This window comes from Xyrauchen texanus, chromosome 50 (genome assembly GCF_025860055.1).
Source record: "Xyrauchen texanus isolate HMW12.3.18 chromosome 50, RBS_HiC_50CHRs, whole genome shotgun sequence".
Classification (NCBI taxonomy): Eukaryota; Metazoa; Chordata; class Actinopteri; order Cypriniformes; family Catostomidae; genus Xyrauchen; species Xyrauchen texanus.
Genome location: NC_068325.1, coordinates 18,370,942 through 18,387,989, shown reverse-complemented (window position 1 = coordinate 18,387,989; position 17,048 = coordinate 18,370,942). Strand labels below are relative to the sequence as shown.

The 17,048-nt window shown below is 37.1% G+C and overlaps 1 protein-coding gene across 1 annotated transcript in view; it reads right to left on the bottom strand.

Moving 5' to 3' along the window:
• The window catches only part of zranb3 (zinc finger, RAN-binding domain containing 3), a 68,661-nt gene that overhangs the window by 38,359 nt on the left and 13,254 nt on the right, over positions 1-17,048 (bottom strand). Inside the window, exons 3-7 of the mRNA XM_052124306.1 lie at positions 15,980-15,998; positions 15,634-15,812; positions 11,018-11,249; positions 6,572-6,657; positions 5,673-5,844 (exon numbers count right to left, since the gene is read on the bottom strand). Of these exons, the coding sequence (XP_051980266.1) occupies positions 5,673-5,844; positions 6,572-6,657; positions 11,018-11,249; positions 15,634-15,812; positions 15,980-15,998 (688 nt within the window). The remainder of the gene's footprint in view (positions 1-5,672; positions 5,845-6,571; positions 6,658-11,017; positions 11,250-15,633; positions 15,813-15,979; positions 15,999-17,048) is intronic.

Below are 17,048 nucleotides of genomic sequence, written 5' to 3'. Positions count from 1 at the left end.
CACCTGGCCCTAAATCAAATGCACACTCTTCTCTCCCGGTCTCTCTTCACACAAACGTTCTGCACTATTCGTGAGGTGCTGGCAGATTTTGGCATCACAACGACAGGAAGTCAAGCACAGAATGAAGTAGAGCGTTGAAATGACACACACAACCATTATTCCCTTGAATGTTGTTCACCCTGAGGCTGTTTTATAATCCTCACTACATATAACGTGCTACTAATAATGAGGGGGCAGATAAATAGATGTATAATACAGAATATAGAAATGTAGAGATATTTATACCTTCTACAAAAAAGTACTGTGGCATTATGGTGGAGTGATGTTTCAAATGTAATTACATGGTACTGGATGATTACCAAATTCATATCATGATGTTTACATCATACTCAAAGGTTCTTCAAAGAAAATTGTATGGTTTTACCATGGTACCATGTCTAAAAATCTAGATACTACCATGGTATTTTGTAAAAAATAAAAAATATATTACCATGTTGCCATTTCTAAAAAAACACGTTTTCATGGTACCATGCCCAAAAGCATGGTATTACCATGGTACCATTTTACCATGTCCTAAAACCAAAATATTACCATGGTACAACATCCAAAAAAATGTATTATCATGGTACCATGTCCAAAAACCATATTACTGTAGTTCCAAGTCCACAAAAATCAAGGTATTGCCATGGTGCCATGCCCAAAAAAAAAACATGGTATTACCATGTTACCACATCTCGAAACCAAAGTATTATCAAGGTACAACATCCCAAAAAAACACATGTATTATCATGGTACAATGCCCAGAAACAGGGTATTACCATGGTACCGTGTCTAAAAGTCATGGTATAACCATGGTACAATGATACAACGTCCAAAAACCATAATATTACAGTGGTACCCATGTCCAAAAACAAGAAAAAATAAATAAAAATAAAACATGGTATTCACCTGATACAATGTCTAAAAACCTGGGTATTACCATGGTACCATGCTAAAAATAAATAAATAAATAAATAAATAAATAAAACATGGTATTACCAAGGAAATGCCCAAACAAATATGGTACCATGTCCAAAATAATAGTATTATTTTGGAACATGTCCAAAAAACTGTACTATCATGGTAGTGTTACCATGGTACCACGTTCAAAAGAAAAACAATTATCAAGTCCAATGGTACTACTGTGGTACCATGATGTTCTTCTCACCACAATTGTACAGAGCGGTTATCTGAGTTACTGTAGACTTTATCAGTTCAAACCAGTCTGCCCATTCTCTGTTGACCTCTCTCATCAAGACATTTCAGTCCACAGAACTGCCGCTCACTGGATGTGTTTTTGTTTTTGGCACCATTCGGAGTAAATTCTAGAGACTGTTGTGTGTGAAAATCCCAGAAATACTCAAACCAGCCCGTCTGACACCAACAATCATGCCACGGTCGAAATCACGGAGATCATGTTTTTTTCTCCATCCTGATGGTTGATGTGAACATTAACTGAAGCTCCTGACCCGTATCTGCTTGATTTTATGCACTTCTGCCATACGATTGACTGTTTAGATAATCACATGGATGATTGTTGGTGTCAGACGGGCTGGTTTGAGTATTTCTGGGATTTTCACGCACAACAGTCTCTAGAATTTACTCAGAATGGTGCCAAAAACAAAAACACATCCAATAATGCAATAACAGTAAGAGTATTAAAGGATTAAAATGTACAGTTTGTATAAATACCGTCTAGGGCTGATAAAGGGCTGAATAATTAAGTGTTTATAAGTATGGACGTAAGCGTCAGCCTTTGGAAAGCTAGCAAACGAAATGTAATATCTGCACAAGTTAGCAGGGTCTGTGTTTGCTTTGCCCAAATGTTTGTTATAACATGGGTAATTCATTTTAAACGGTATCCAGAAAAATCTGGGTTAGGTTGAAAGCTGAACATCTGTCCACTGGTCCAACGTGTGTGTGTGTGTGTGCGCGTGTGTGTGTGTATACGAGTGTGCATGTGTGTGCTGTGAGCTTGTGTGTGCTGACAGAAGATGATTTATGAGCTCCTACAGCAGGTGAGCTGCTCTTTGTGTTTCAGAAATCTGACACACACACACACTCAAAATGTGCTGTACAAGCAATCCTGCCCACACACTCATTACTTGGGGAGAGAGAGGGAGAGAGAGAGAGAGAGAGAGAGAGAGAGAGAGAGACAGACAAAATAATCATGAGAGAAAGAGAGGTGGAAAGTAGGTCTGGGCAATTTATCGGATATTGACGGTACATTTGCGAGAATTTTGCTTGCGATGAAAAAAAATGCAACATTGTGGATATCGTAATGATTTTAATGTGCTTTTTGCATTTGGTCATTACATTTCATAAATAGTAAGGTTGGTCAAAATTAAGTACTTCATATATGACTAGTCATTGGATTGCCTGAAAGACAAATTGGTCAAGGAAACCTTATACAGTTAGGCTGGGCTCACCTAACCCGGATTGGACCTTTTTTATATAAAAATAAAAATGATAGACTAATCTACACTGTGACTCATCTATAATAAAGAGCGAGCTATTAGATTAGTTTTGCGAATCTGAGAGAGCATTAAGACTTATTTAAACGTAAGCACCTCTAGTACCTCAAAATACTAGACTAATTGAATAGTTTGTTGTTTGATGATTAGTTGACTAATCGACCATTAAGACTTATCCACAGTAAACTTTTCCACCGTCTGGTCCAAACCGACAAAAGGTCTACTGTGGCACAAGTCACAGAAAATGTTAATGATGGTACCAGGATGCACTGTGGAAAGAAGGTAGTCCGATGAAGGGAGTGTGATGCTCTGGGCAATGTTCTGCTGGGAAACCCTGAGTCCGGTCATTCATGTGGATGTCAATTTGACACGTGCCACCTACCTAAACATAGTTGCAGACCAGGTACACCCCTTCATGGCAATGGTAGTCCCTGATGGCAGTGGCCTTTTTCAGCAGGATAATGTGCCCTGCCACACTGTTCAGGAATGGTTTGAGGAACATGATGAAGTGTTCAAGGTGTTGCCCTGGCCTCCAAATTCCCCTGATCTCAATCTAATTGAGCATCTGTGGGATGTGCTGGACCAACAAGTCCGATATTAGCCCTTACATTAAATATTTGGAACATACTTGGCTATGATGGCTGTTTTGTTGAAATGATAGTTCCTCTGATTAGAAAAATTACCCGTTCAAGCCATTTCAAAGCAAAAGCATAAATGTCCATATATATATATATATATATATATATATATATATATATATATACGTAAAAAGGCAAAACACATTTTTACCACTTCTGATGTCTTTAGACGACACAGCAATTATAAGCAGAGCCGTGCTAAACACGACGGTTCGGAACAGAATGTGATGATTAGTAACGTTCATTTTTCTCAGAATTACACACTGTCAGCTCGTTCAGTTGCCAAAGGAAAAAAGATGATAGGGAAATAAAAGAGAATGATCAGAGACAAGCGAGATGAAATGATAATTTGTGTTAATCGCATACTATTGCCTAGCAACAGGTATGGTGCAGTTATACTGGGGTAAATCACTATATTTAACCACTTTTGTTCTCTTAGTTCAGAACAAGCGATTGGAAAAGTCTAAGAGAGAGAGAGAGAGAAAGAGAGAGAGAATATAGTGAATAGCTGCTTGGAGAGGACAATACAGCAGACACAATAGCTGCCTAATATGCCATTCGCTACATAAACTAATGAATACAATTGATAAGCAGTTTCTTGTTATTTTGCCTGTTCTTTATGAAATCAATATTGTTGTTCTTTTGAATTATTAATAGTTTATTTAATTATTCATTTATTTGATATAATTTTAAAGAATTAATTTTTTCTTATCATTGTGTCTATAAAGCGCAACAGTTCCCACCCACTTGTTAAGCCATCTTGGTTCCGGAAATCGTTTTCCCATTCATTTCCCCCCCCACCCCCCAAAAAAGGAATTAATAAAATCCTTCATAAATGAGTTTAAAGCCATGAACCAATCCAACAACCTCTGGGTAAATCACAGCTTTACAAACTTTGATTTGAAGCCAAAAAGTATTTGAAAATTGGACAAAAAGGTACAAGACTAGGGATGCACCGATTGTGAAATTCTGGGCCGATACCGATACCGATGTTTAAAATAACAATTTGGCCAATGCCGATTTAAATGTTTTTTGTTTATTTTGTTTTTGCAGTTATTTAATCCCCTTTTGTGCCAGTGAAACAAAGAAATCTTCATTATAAAAAATAAATGAGCTGTTTTTAAGTCTTTCAGCCCTGCATCACACTATCTTTGAATGAGCACAAATTCAATCGTACAAATTTATGAAACAACGTTTCTTTTTGTGAAAAATTACTTTTTCAAGAGCCTTTTTAGCCTGCTATACACCAGAATTTTTCACTAAATCACAGACCAGACAGTAAAATACTCCCAAACCACCAAAAATTTTCTTGCACTTATTTGAAAACAACCCACAAGTGCGCACGGCATCCGTTGCCCTCTTACGTCATGCCAGAGTCGTGTCCAGCCAGTGGCAGTGGTTGGTATTATATTTCCACCTGTTTGATCTTCTTTGAAACTACAGCTGGGTAGGCAACTGTTCTCCAAGTCGACCGCAAATAAACAAGACATATAAACAGATAAACATCGGCCACTGCCATCGGTGAATGACATCATATTTGCCGATAGGCCAATGTCAGTCAACAAGGCGAATATCGCCCGATAACGATGTTTGGCCGATACATCGGTGCATCCCTATACAAGACTGTATATTTAACGTCTTTAACAAGGGAATTAACTAAAATCCCATGAAGCATTGCAAATGACAAACTGAATAATATTAAAAAAATAAATAAATAAATACACAAAACTATTAATTTAAAATGATTGATATTAGCAAGAGAGCAACAGTCTGATTCCGGAAGAAAAATCCCATTAATTTATCCCATAGACGAACTGATTTTCAACGATAACTTATAAAAATGTAAAGACGTCCCTACCGTGAGCCATGAGGTTGTTCATTGATTGTATATGCTTCTGTCGAAGCCAGCCGTCTGCGTTGTTTCAACTTCATTGTTTGAAAATCATGTTTGATAGCGGAATTAATTGTAAACTAGATTACCCATGGTACAGCAGAGAAAAACCACCAATCAGAGAACCGCGGCCAACGAAACCTGCAAAATGTGCCTCGGAGCGACCGTGTGCTCCCATGACACACTGTGAATGATGTAATCGAGTCGGGCTCCCTTCACCCTTAAACTACTTATTTATTTGTACATATTGGGATATTTTGCAATAAACGTAAAATATATTGTTTCTATACTTATGATAAACAATCATGTTTTATTATTCAATGACATAATTCGCAATGCTTCATGGGATTGTAGTTTGTGCCCTCATGAAAGACTGTGAGTGCACAGCCTTGTAATCCTTTATATCCTCAAAACAAAGTTTGTGATGTTGTGATTCACTTCGGAGCTGGTTGGTTTGTTTCTATGGAAGAAATGAATGGGGAAAATACTTCCGGAACCCAGACGGCTGAAAAAGTGGCAGGCACTGTTGCGCTCTGGAGTTGTTCTGGAGAACTTTAATATTACAATGAATTTAAAATGTAATAGAAAGAAAGCAAAAGAGAAATAGAGAAAGAAGTGGAGCTTGCATACCTTGGCTGCATCTTTGGGTAAGTCAAAGGGAATTCGTTGACGTACTTTGGGTGGCAGTTGAGTTAGCACTTGATTCTTAAGTCTACGAATCATGATTTCATTGAGGCGCTGGTGTAACTCATCCAAATGAGACGCGCCGCGACAATCCCATTGACGTCTGGCACCAAAATACCTAAACAAGACACAAAACGTCACTTTGGTTTCTATCCGATATTCTGTCATTTTATTTATTTTTGTAATCACAGTGTTGGCTAGCATGCTTGTTTATTGCAATGCAATTACAGTAGTAACTATGGTTACCATGGTACATATTTGTAAATGCATCTTCACCTAATTTGTCTTAAACATTAAAGTTTTATCATGTTAATATGACCTTATCAATCCTGAACGCGCGTGCGTGTGCGTGTGTATGTAAGATTTCATTAGGAATATTCTATATTTACCAGCAGCAGCAGCAGCAATCGGAGTGATTGACAGAAGTGTGAATCAGTGTGTGCTTGTGTGTGGCAGTGTTTTCAACATGATAAATTAATTTGTACTCGGAGACCCAAGTGTGATGCACATTTCATTTCTCTGCTGTAGATTTGAAAAGAACAAAATAACTCTCAGATGTTTTGAAGTGTCACATACAACTTCATAACATAATTCATGTCTGAACTAACTCTGAATCTTTACAATCTAAATAACTAAAGTTAAAAAGGCTGTCAAAACAATAAAACAGCATCTACAGTAGCGTTAGTACAAAACTAGTTGTACTTTTTCTAATTAAATGAATCAAGGCTTAGCTTTCTATTGGATCATGTGTCAAAATAAACTGGTCAGCATTAATGGTGCTTTTGGTCAATGTGTCATTTGAATACTATATTGCATATTCATTTGACAAAAGTTAAGATTCTCACTTGTAATGCGCATTGCAGTATTTTTTGGCGTAGTCGCTCCAGGTTCCAAACCTCCGTGGATACAGGGCATCGATTTGCATGAAAAGCTGAACGACAGATTTAGAGAGAGAAAGACTGAGAGATGTCAAAACATATCAAACAATGTTCACAAGAAAAACATAGCTGCACATATAACTTTACAACTCCCAAATGGGAAAAAATAACAACTTGGATGAACATTTTTACAAGTTTGTAACCTTGTATGCAATCATGAAAGAGTTTACTAATAATCCGTCAGCAGATTTCTGTTTATAGCAGGTGTGAAGCGAATACTCTGCTGATTAAATCAGGTATTAAGTTCATAAAATGCAAATGTGTTTCCTCTAAGAGCATGTCTCAAAGTGCACGTTATGTTCCCTTTGTATAAACCAAACAGAGATTATTTTGATGAATTAAGAAACACAGTGTCTATTGTAAAGTCCAGAGTTTTATTTTTAAAACAGGGGTAGCAATGGAGGTTTGAGACCTTCATATTTAATTTAGTGTGAACAAAATCGAGGCTGCTAAGAGTGGAACTAAAGTCCATTTTATGGGCCTCATTCATGAAACACAAGCAGAACGAATTTGTGTTAATAGTTTGTAAAAAAAATAATACACTATTTAAACCTATTTAAAATGACAGTTTATGTAAGAACAAACAATTAACAAGAAATTAGTTAAGAGAAATTTGTTCTGCACCACAATGCTTTTACGAACATTATAATGAGGAATCTGTTCTGCTCGTAAGAATGGTTTTACGAATAATTTACAGTAATTCGTTCTACATTAGGAATGGTTTTACAAATGATTTATACAGTAGTTTGTTCGCGTGGTTGAGCCTTCGTCCGGAGAGAAAGCGGTAATGGTGCATACACCTGAGCCAGATAATAACCTAACACCTGTTTCCAAATGTAGTTAGCTTGGTATAAAAGGGACTACGACAGCGGCAAGAGAGAGAGAGGAGCTCGCTGGCCCCAGACACGCCATCGAAGTGGTTCTCGGCACGCTGTTGTTCTTCCATCTGTCCGTTGTAAGAATGGTTTTATGAACGATTTACACGGTAATTTGTTCTACCAGAAAGAATGGTTTTACGAACGATTTACACGGTAATTCGTTCTACCAGTAAGAATGTTTTTTAAGAACGATTTACACGGTAATTCGATTACCAAATTGGCCGGTTGCTAGAGAGGGTAGAGTCACATGAGGTAACCTCCTTGTGGTCGTGATTTGGGGTTCTTGCTCTCAATGTGGCACGTTGAAATTTGTGCTTAGATCGCAGAGAGTAGCATGAGCCTCCACGTGCTGTGACTCTCCACGGTGTCATGCACAGCAGGGCTCCAGACTGTGACTAAAATGGTCAACCAAAAATAATTTATTGTGACTATAATTTAAAATCTAGTAGCCATTGGCGACTGTCAGGTTGTGTGCGTTCATATGCGGTTTCATCAGATATCATATATCTATAGAGTGTGTGCCATTGTGTCCTGTGCCGCTTTTCACCCATTCTGTTTCTGATGAGCTCGCTGGACTGCACGCAACAACAAACCCAGCCTAGAGAGTAGTAACCAAATTACTCTTTTGAACTGGATCTTTTTCACTTGAAAAGAACTAAGGGTTTGAACTCAGGAGCTCAGGTTAGCAGTTTGAATCAGATTCACTTTCTCAGCGAATCAGCCATCAGTGAGCTCACAATTGGGAGTGCAGAGATTTAAAAATAATATTCCCATGTGTATTTCTGGCCTCTTTATAATTAAAAGTCCCGTACTGTGTACCACTTTTTTTCTCCTGTAATTACTGATTGGGAATGGAGTAGTACAATAAACCACGTATGGGATTTCATTCAATTTGCACTCTTGTAGTCTCTGTGTCTGGGCCACCTGGTAACAGTAAAAGACTAATGCAATATTGTAAAAAATGTATATACTGTGTGTGTGTGTGTGTGTGTGTGTGTGTATATATATATATATGTATATGAGATCAAGCTTTTGACACATTACACAAGGTGCACGCATTCATTGATGCTCATGAAGACAACAAACTACTATATAAATACTAACTGTTATTATCTGTTATGTAGATTTTGAACAGCAGTATTAAAAATAAATATATTTGATCTCTTAAACTTGTATAAATTATGAAAGGGGAGTGAACATTTATGAGACAAAAGGGAATGCAAACTTATCTTCTCAACTATATACGGTTTATTAAACCTCAGATTATTGGGTTATCAGCTGTCTTCCTTTTCTTCTGCTTTCTATCTTGTCTCTGAACAGCAATCTAAATCGAGCAATTCTGTGATTTGGCGACTAAAAACATCCATTTGGCTACTTGATGTTTCAGTTTAGAAGCCAATGGCTCTTAGTCATTTTTGAAGTCTGGAGCCCTGCACAGCGAGCCACGTGATAAGGTGCGCGAATTGACAGTCTCAGAAGTGGAAGCAACGGAGACTTGTCCTCCGCCACCCAAATTGAGGTGAGTAACCGCACCACTAAGAGGACCTACTAAGTAGTGGGAATTGGGCATTCCAAATTGGGAGATAAAAAATTATAATAATGGTTTTACGAACAATTTACACAGTAATTCGTTCTACTTTAAGAATGGTTTTTACAAACGATTTCCACAGTTGTTTGAATTCAGTGCGTGCTGAGTGACTCCAGCCAGGTCTCCTAAGCAACCAAATTGGGTCAGTTGTTAGGGAGGGTAGAGTCAAATGTGGTTCTCACTCTCAGTGGGGTGCGTGTAGAATTGTGCGTGGATGCCATAGAGAATAGCATGAAGCCTCCACACGCACTATGTCTCCGTTGTGCGGATTGACGGTCTCAGACATGGAGGCAACTGAGATTCGTCCTTCGCCACCCTGATTGAGGAGAATCACTATGCCACCATGAGGACTTACAGCGCATTGGGATAAAAAAAAAATCTAAAAACATTTGTAAAAATGGTTTTACGAACGATTTACACAGTAGTTAGTTCATAAATCCATTCTAAGAAGAATAACGAACTACTGTGTAAATAGCTTGTAAAACCATTCATAGTAGTAGAATGATTTACACAAATTAATTCTGTTACATTCGTTCAGCTTGAGTTTAGCAGCTATGTTTTCCAAAGATTTTTGTCCGCTGGAATATAGTAGAAAGATGCTTTTTCATGTCTCATGTTTTTCAAAGTTTCATGAACAATCACAACTGTTCGACATATTGTTGTACCATCATTCTTGCATCAAATTAAATGTAACGCTCATCCTGACTAAGGTCTACGAGAGTTTAACTATGTTCTTTCCCCAAGGGGACATTAGTAGAAAGACGTATTTTCAATCAATGGCCCACAATCAACACATGGGTACACAACAGTACAACATATTGCTGTAGCCTAATTTTCACTTGCGTCATATTAAACATGCTGTCTACGGCAAAGTTTCTCCAGAGTTCCTTTGCCTGTCCGGTCACAAAAATTAGAGAGAATTTGTTCAGTTTACTTGCCAACGCCTTACATAGTGGTCTTAAACTTATATGGCAGAGTGTTAGATTGAAAGATATTAGTGATATAAAAAGTAAAGAAGGTGTAAAATATAGGGGCAGAGGCTGAAAAAGAGGGAAAAGGCTTGTCCAGGTGTGCCAGTAATATCTGTAGCTTGCACAAGAGTAATAACAGCAGAGATGAACGCTGTGCTTTTGAGACCATAGAAAGAGAGAAAGAGACGTCCTCACTTCTCATTCAGAGCTCTGACTCGGAAAATCACTTAAATCCTCTCCTTTTTACCAATGTCACCTCTTGGCACCGATATTCAGCCATCTTGCTAAGGGTCACTGGGTTATATAAACATCCACACCAGCGTAATATCGAGGCAAACAGAACAAGATGAAGAAACCCACCTGAAACAGGATGAAAAATCAGCTTATCCGCAAATGATGGAGACGACACCGGTGTCAAATTACTGGGCCAGACCGTATTAAAGGATAAACGTTGAAAATGTTCTCTTATTTGATTGATTAATTTAATTTAACTGCAAGCGGGTCATTAGACCAGCCAGATATTAACAGTGTGACAAATTTTGAGCTGTCACTTTACGAAAGAAATAAGAATGACTATAGATGTTTATTCGCAGTGTAACTAATCTGTTGCACAGGAACAAGAACTCTATGTGAGGATAATTTGATAATCGGAGGATTTTACAGTGTGTACAATGGTAAAATAAATGATTTTAATAACTTGGTAATAACATTCAGGGGGGAACTTATCAAAACTTTTAGTTTATGATATTATCGCAATGGTAATTTTGGGTGACATGAGCGATGAGTGTAGGGTGGGATATATTTCAGCTAATGACAGGATCTCCTCCTGGTTTTGTTCAAACAGAACCATGCTGCATATTACCAAATGGCTTAATAAATCAAAGTAAATGACAAACAGATTTGGAGGAAGCAGTACCTCCTCTGGTCTGCCCAGCGCCGGGGTGCCAGTTAGAAGGATGGCACGCTTGGCATTCTGGATGATTGGCACTAGTATTTTACTACGAGCTGCATTACGGGACTTCAGGTAATGGGATTCATCCACTACAACAATGCCGAAACGTTGTTTGTTCAGAGCCTCCTGCAGGGGTCGTGCATCTGTGGTGAGCAGCCCATATCCAAGAATAGTCACTTTACTGGTGCCGATACTCCTATAAAACAAACAGTGCAAACTATTATTACTTAAAATGAGCCAAATAATTCATGTAATTTAAATAGCATTTATTTTTTTTATAAAATGAGATTTTCTTGACAATGAGATTTCCGGAAGCTAAGGCAGCAGCTTACTGCCTCATCAGTTAATGGCTTAACCAAGTGTTTGTATGAATGTACCTGTTCTCAGAACATTTTGTACCTCCATACACAGCTTCTGAAGTTTTCGGACATTGTCAACTTAAAATCAAAATAGACTATTTTCTTTCTCAGTTTAATTTCCCAGGTCTTACTGTGCACTATTAGTCAGTGTGCATTATTCTAAAGAAAAAGGTTTGCTTTCGTAACCTTTATCAAAATACAGTAACTTTCTCTGCCTGCAAAACAAGATTTGTGCTGATGTAACAAAGCCTGCAAGTGGCGAAAAATATTAACCAATAATATGATCGTCACTACAATCAAATACCAAACTAAATTGATTTCCCGGTTGAATATTCTGTAATAAATGAAAACTAGACATTTTTCTTCATTGTTTCCTATAACTGTAAACCTCAGCCCAACTCGAAAATTATTATAGTTTTTTTTACAAAAGTTAAATGCGTAGTGAATGCCGTTTCATCTTGATTTAAAAGTAACAGAATATACATTTTACTTTATACACTTTAAGTATGAAACAAAGCTAAGCTTTAAGCAAAGAGTAACTTAAAAAATTAAGTAACTTCGTCTACATTAAATACTTTATTACTATACTTAATAGTTTATAGTAATTTATTTGAAAGAGCAAAAGGTACTTCAATAACACCTAAAACTATGGATCTCCTGATAACAATACCTGGTCCGATACCGCACTCATGTACATGTAACTCGTGTACGCGCTTGGAAAAAATCCTCCGATACCAAACTTTACATCTGACGTACGAATGTCATTCCATAAACATTCAGCGCACAAATTAATATCACGTTATGTCCTAGTAGATTATTAAACCGCAAAGGCTGTGATTTAATGAGATAAACATATACAGTTTGCATGTGCTGCACGCTTCAATTTGTATGTGTGCAGCACATACAGACTACATATTTATTTAATTAAATTGCATCCTTTTGCGGTTTAATAATCACATTGGGTCGCATTGCGACCTGCTTTTCTGGAGGTGAGAAGCTACCGTCAAAAACACACAGAAACGGAAAGGGCTTAAAAATAAAAGCTTCTGCCAAAATAAAAGCTCAATTTAAATGGAAAACAGTATGACAAAATTATTTCACTACTGTACAGTTATGTAATATTCACTGTATTACTAATACTACTACTACTACTAAATATATATTATATATACTAAATATAATATATAAATAGTACTTGTATTATATTTAAGCAATAGCTCACATCGTTGATGCTCTGTTATGCAGCACTTTTATTGGACAAAACAACTCGTGTTATATTTTGATTTGCACTGTGAGGTTCTGTATAAAAGCACTTCATTTGATCAAAATAATACAATATTATGTTTTAATGAAGTGTTCATTTTAATTTGCTTAAAGTTTTAATTAATTCACTTATTTAGACACCATTTTGATGAAAAAAATGTAATAAACTGTTGATATGGAATTCAACAGGGTGGAAGGGAGAGACAGGTATTGGTTTCGGCAAGGACCAAAAAGTATCAGTACTTGTACTCGTTCTCAAAAAAACAAAAAACAAAGTAACATAAAAAATTGGTGTCGAGATTATTATTACGGTTCATAAAACATTGTACAAATTTTATCCTCACGGTTCCCTACTGCAGACTGTGAAAAGATTCCAACCATATGCGGAAAATAAATTATGTTTGTTCCATTTCTGCACTATAAGCCATTACAGTTAAAATTTCATTCACTGTGCTGACAGGCCTTCATCAAGCTCTGAGGGAGATGTTGCCATGGTAACGACTTTACAGGTCGACTCAACCCCGGGCCAGAATTCTCAGGGCAAACAGAGCAATTTGTGTGCCTCTTTTTAGAAGCATCAATAACAGGCAAAGAGACAACATGACCCTATGACTGCATAAGACTGTAGAATCTATCCCAACATCCTTTGTGGAAAAAAAAAACAGCTCTAGCTGAATCCCAAGATACAGAAATGTATTATTCGTTGAACATTCGTAGCCGCAAAAGGTGAAATAATATAGGATTTGTTTAATATCTCTCTAGCAAGCTAATTTGATTGTGTCTGTGGTATAATTTGCAATGTGCTATAATTCTGTAGTGTCTGAACACAAGATTTTACGTTCTTTGAAGGCATTTTTACAAGCTGAAAGATATCAGCAAAAATGATTTTCATAACTTTCTAAAGCTCCTAATAAAAGAAAGATACAAAGAAAAAAAAAATCAAGAGATTTCTTTATTTTTCCTGAGCCATCTGCAAAGTCAAACTCAGTCATAAATTTCATGAATCAATTTTGCCACTATGATTAAACTTAGACACAATCTGAAAGAATCAATCTTTAATTTTGAGCAAAAATCCTCTTGGCCAACAGTGCAGACAGATGCCCCTCGGTTGGTCCACTGTACCTGAATGAATTACAAACCAACGTCCGCTTTCTTTCTCTCAGAGAATGCAAAATTAACTTAAACGATCAATTGCCAAGACACTTTTTTTACATGCTAAAATGACTCCTACTATATCATACAATAAAGAAACATACTTTACAAAAGTATGCAAATCTGAATGCTTGACAATGTGTGCAGTCCGACTGAACATACTTAGTGCGTTTTTGAGTTGCTCTTGCGATGACAAGCCTCAGTACTCAAGTGGGCGATAGAGATACCTTCAAAAATCTAAGCAATTAAACAGGATATGTTGTTACTCAGCTAGCTAGGTTTACCTTAATTTGTTTAGTAAGATTCTCTTTAAACTGTTGCTGTGCCATGACGGCAGTCATGCCATTTTGACATAAAAGAGAAAACTGACCCTAAAAGAAGACAGTTTACGCTAATGCCCACTTTAGCGAAATCCGAGAATGTAACAGTATTAATTGCATTATTAATTACAACCTGAAACATCTCAGAACGCAACCATGCACGAAACTGAGTTTGCATAACAAAGTGTTTGCATTGGTGCACTTGCATAGAGTATGTTTTATGCCTGATGGGTTTACTATAGTACTATTTGCAGTAAGGCTGAGAATTCAGCAAGTACTTGCGTTGCGTTATCAATTGTGGTCTGACACATTTCAGAACAAAATAATGCACAATAGCAAGCTCGCGCTAGACGCATGTGCATTTACATACTTACGCAGAGTATGTTTCGGGCCTGATGGATGAACATTTACCAAAAACTTTCACGAAAATCTCAGAGACAACTGAAAAGAATACCTAAAAGAAAACAGTTTACACTCTAACCCACTATAGCGCCACCTTGCAGCAACACTGGGAACACAATTTGTTCTTGCTATGAATTGCCATCTGACGAATTTCAGAATGCAATAAAGTAAAAACAACAACAATAAAAAAACTTTAAGTTTATTTGGGCATGAAATATATTCAAACAACAATCTCCAGATGTTTTCGCAATATTTACTATTAAGAACCTGCCATTTTGCGAAAACCTCAAAATAAAAAAATACAAACACGGACCATAAATTAAGACAGTTTACACCAATGCAACACTGAGAAAGCAATGCATTGCATTCAGATGAAATTCAGAACTAAACAATGCGCAAAATCTCACTTGTGTAGCTAGAAGCGTTTACGATGATTTACTTGCGTATAATATATCTAACAGATTTTTTGGACAAAATTTACCAAACGTTTTTGTGAAAATCTCAAAGAGAAATCTGACCCTCAAAGAACACAGTTTACGCTAATGCCCACTATAGCTCCCCTTGTGGCAACACTGAGAATACATTTTTTTCTTGCGGTGCGCTATCAATTGCCATCTGTCGAATTTTGGAATGCAATGTACAGAGTCACTCTTGCGTACCTAGAAAAGTTTATGTTCACATACTTGCGTTATCAAGTATATTCTGGGCATGAAAGATGTTCAAATGACATTCTTCAGATGTTTTGTGACGTTTACGATCTAGAACCTAAAATTTCGTGGAAACTAAAAATGAAGAAAGTTTACGCAAATACCCACTATAACGCCACCTTGTGGCAACACCGAGAACACAATTTTTCTTGCGTTGCACTACGAATTGACGTCTGACGAACTTTGGTACGCAAAAACACACAAAGTCTTGCTTGCATAGCTAAGAGCATTTATGTTCACATATTGCGTGAACAAGTATATTTTAGGCTCCATTTTGAAGATGTTTATTGAATGTCTGAAGAAAGTCATTCAGGTTTGACAAGACAAGGGGACGAGTAAATTACACGTTTTTGGTCAAACTGGTCAAGTTATCTTACATTATGTCGGTCTTGCTTTCCACCAAGTTGATGTCTCTGGGTTCGAGTTCAGGAATCCATTTTTCTAGTTCTTCAATCCAGGGGTATTTCAGCGATGAAGGCACCACAATCAACAGTGGCCATTCCTGTCTGTAGATATACGCCACAGAAATGGCCTGGATTGTTTTTCCCAAACCCATCTGTAGGCGAGTAATGAAAATGATGATTAGGACTGTTCACTTAGGGACACTTTGCAAATACAAAGAAAAATCTTTCCATTAGTCATAACAAGGGTGACATACAATACAGTCTGAGTGCCTGAAACAATCAAATTGGAATACAGGTGAGAAAAGCAAAAGGCACTTACCTCATCTGCAATCATACACCTGCAAAACAGAGATGAAAATTAATGAAGCATATAAAAACGAATCAAAGTTCACTGAAGATGACCTTCCCAGACACCAGAAGTGATCAAAATCAGTAGTTGTCTCTTCAAGTCAAGCTTGAAATAATTACCCGCTGATTCACGTTTTTTAATTTCTTCCCAAAATCGATGTCCAGAGAGGCATATATTGATCCAGGCAATATTGTGAAACCTGGGCTTCCCAGCCACTGCACATTGCTCAATATAATTTCCCGCACACCTGAACTTGACGGCCAATTTTGCACTGTTGGCCTGACGGCACAGAAAAACTCAATCCCAAATCAAATCCATGTGGAGCCCTGCTGTGGCGTACAGGGGTTTATTTATTATGGCCATTCGTTTAAGACCCGCATAAACAACTAATACAGTCCTTGAATCAATCACGCTGTTGTCTTAAATTAGTTTTTACCCAACATCCTTAGCTCAACATGTTGTTTCTGAAGATATGGGGCACTTAATTCCTAATCAGTGCAGCAAAAACAAGTTACAAAGTCTACTTATATTAATCAAACTTTTTTGCACCAAAAACGTTACACATGGCCATTTTCCAGCCTCTCGCTCTCTCTGACGGGCTGTTTTTGCTTCTGTACCTTTAAGGCTTCTATATGTAAATGAACTCTGTTATGTGTGGCTAACCTCAGTGCACAGGCATAGTCCGCTCAGGGTTGCTGCAGCATTTTTTAAATCAAATTTAGATTTGGTTCATAGTGCGGAAATTTGAACTTAAAAGGTATTTTAACTTTGAAATACACCGGGGACTCTTATTTTGAAAATGTTTGTGTTTCAATATTTCCAGCTGCTTATTCAAACAAATAAGGGATATAAAATGTGCACTCATACGATAATCTACAACGTAGATTGTCATATTTCATAAACACTACATATATCATCATCATCATCAACTGTCTTTAGTGATAGTTTGTCATAAATTTCCAATATGGTTTAATGATTGTGAACTGCTCTGCAACAGCTGCAAACATTCAAAAGTCCCTTTTTTCCCCAAACTCAACAG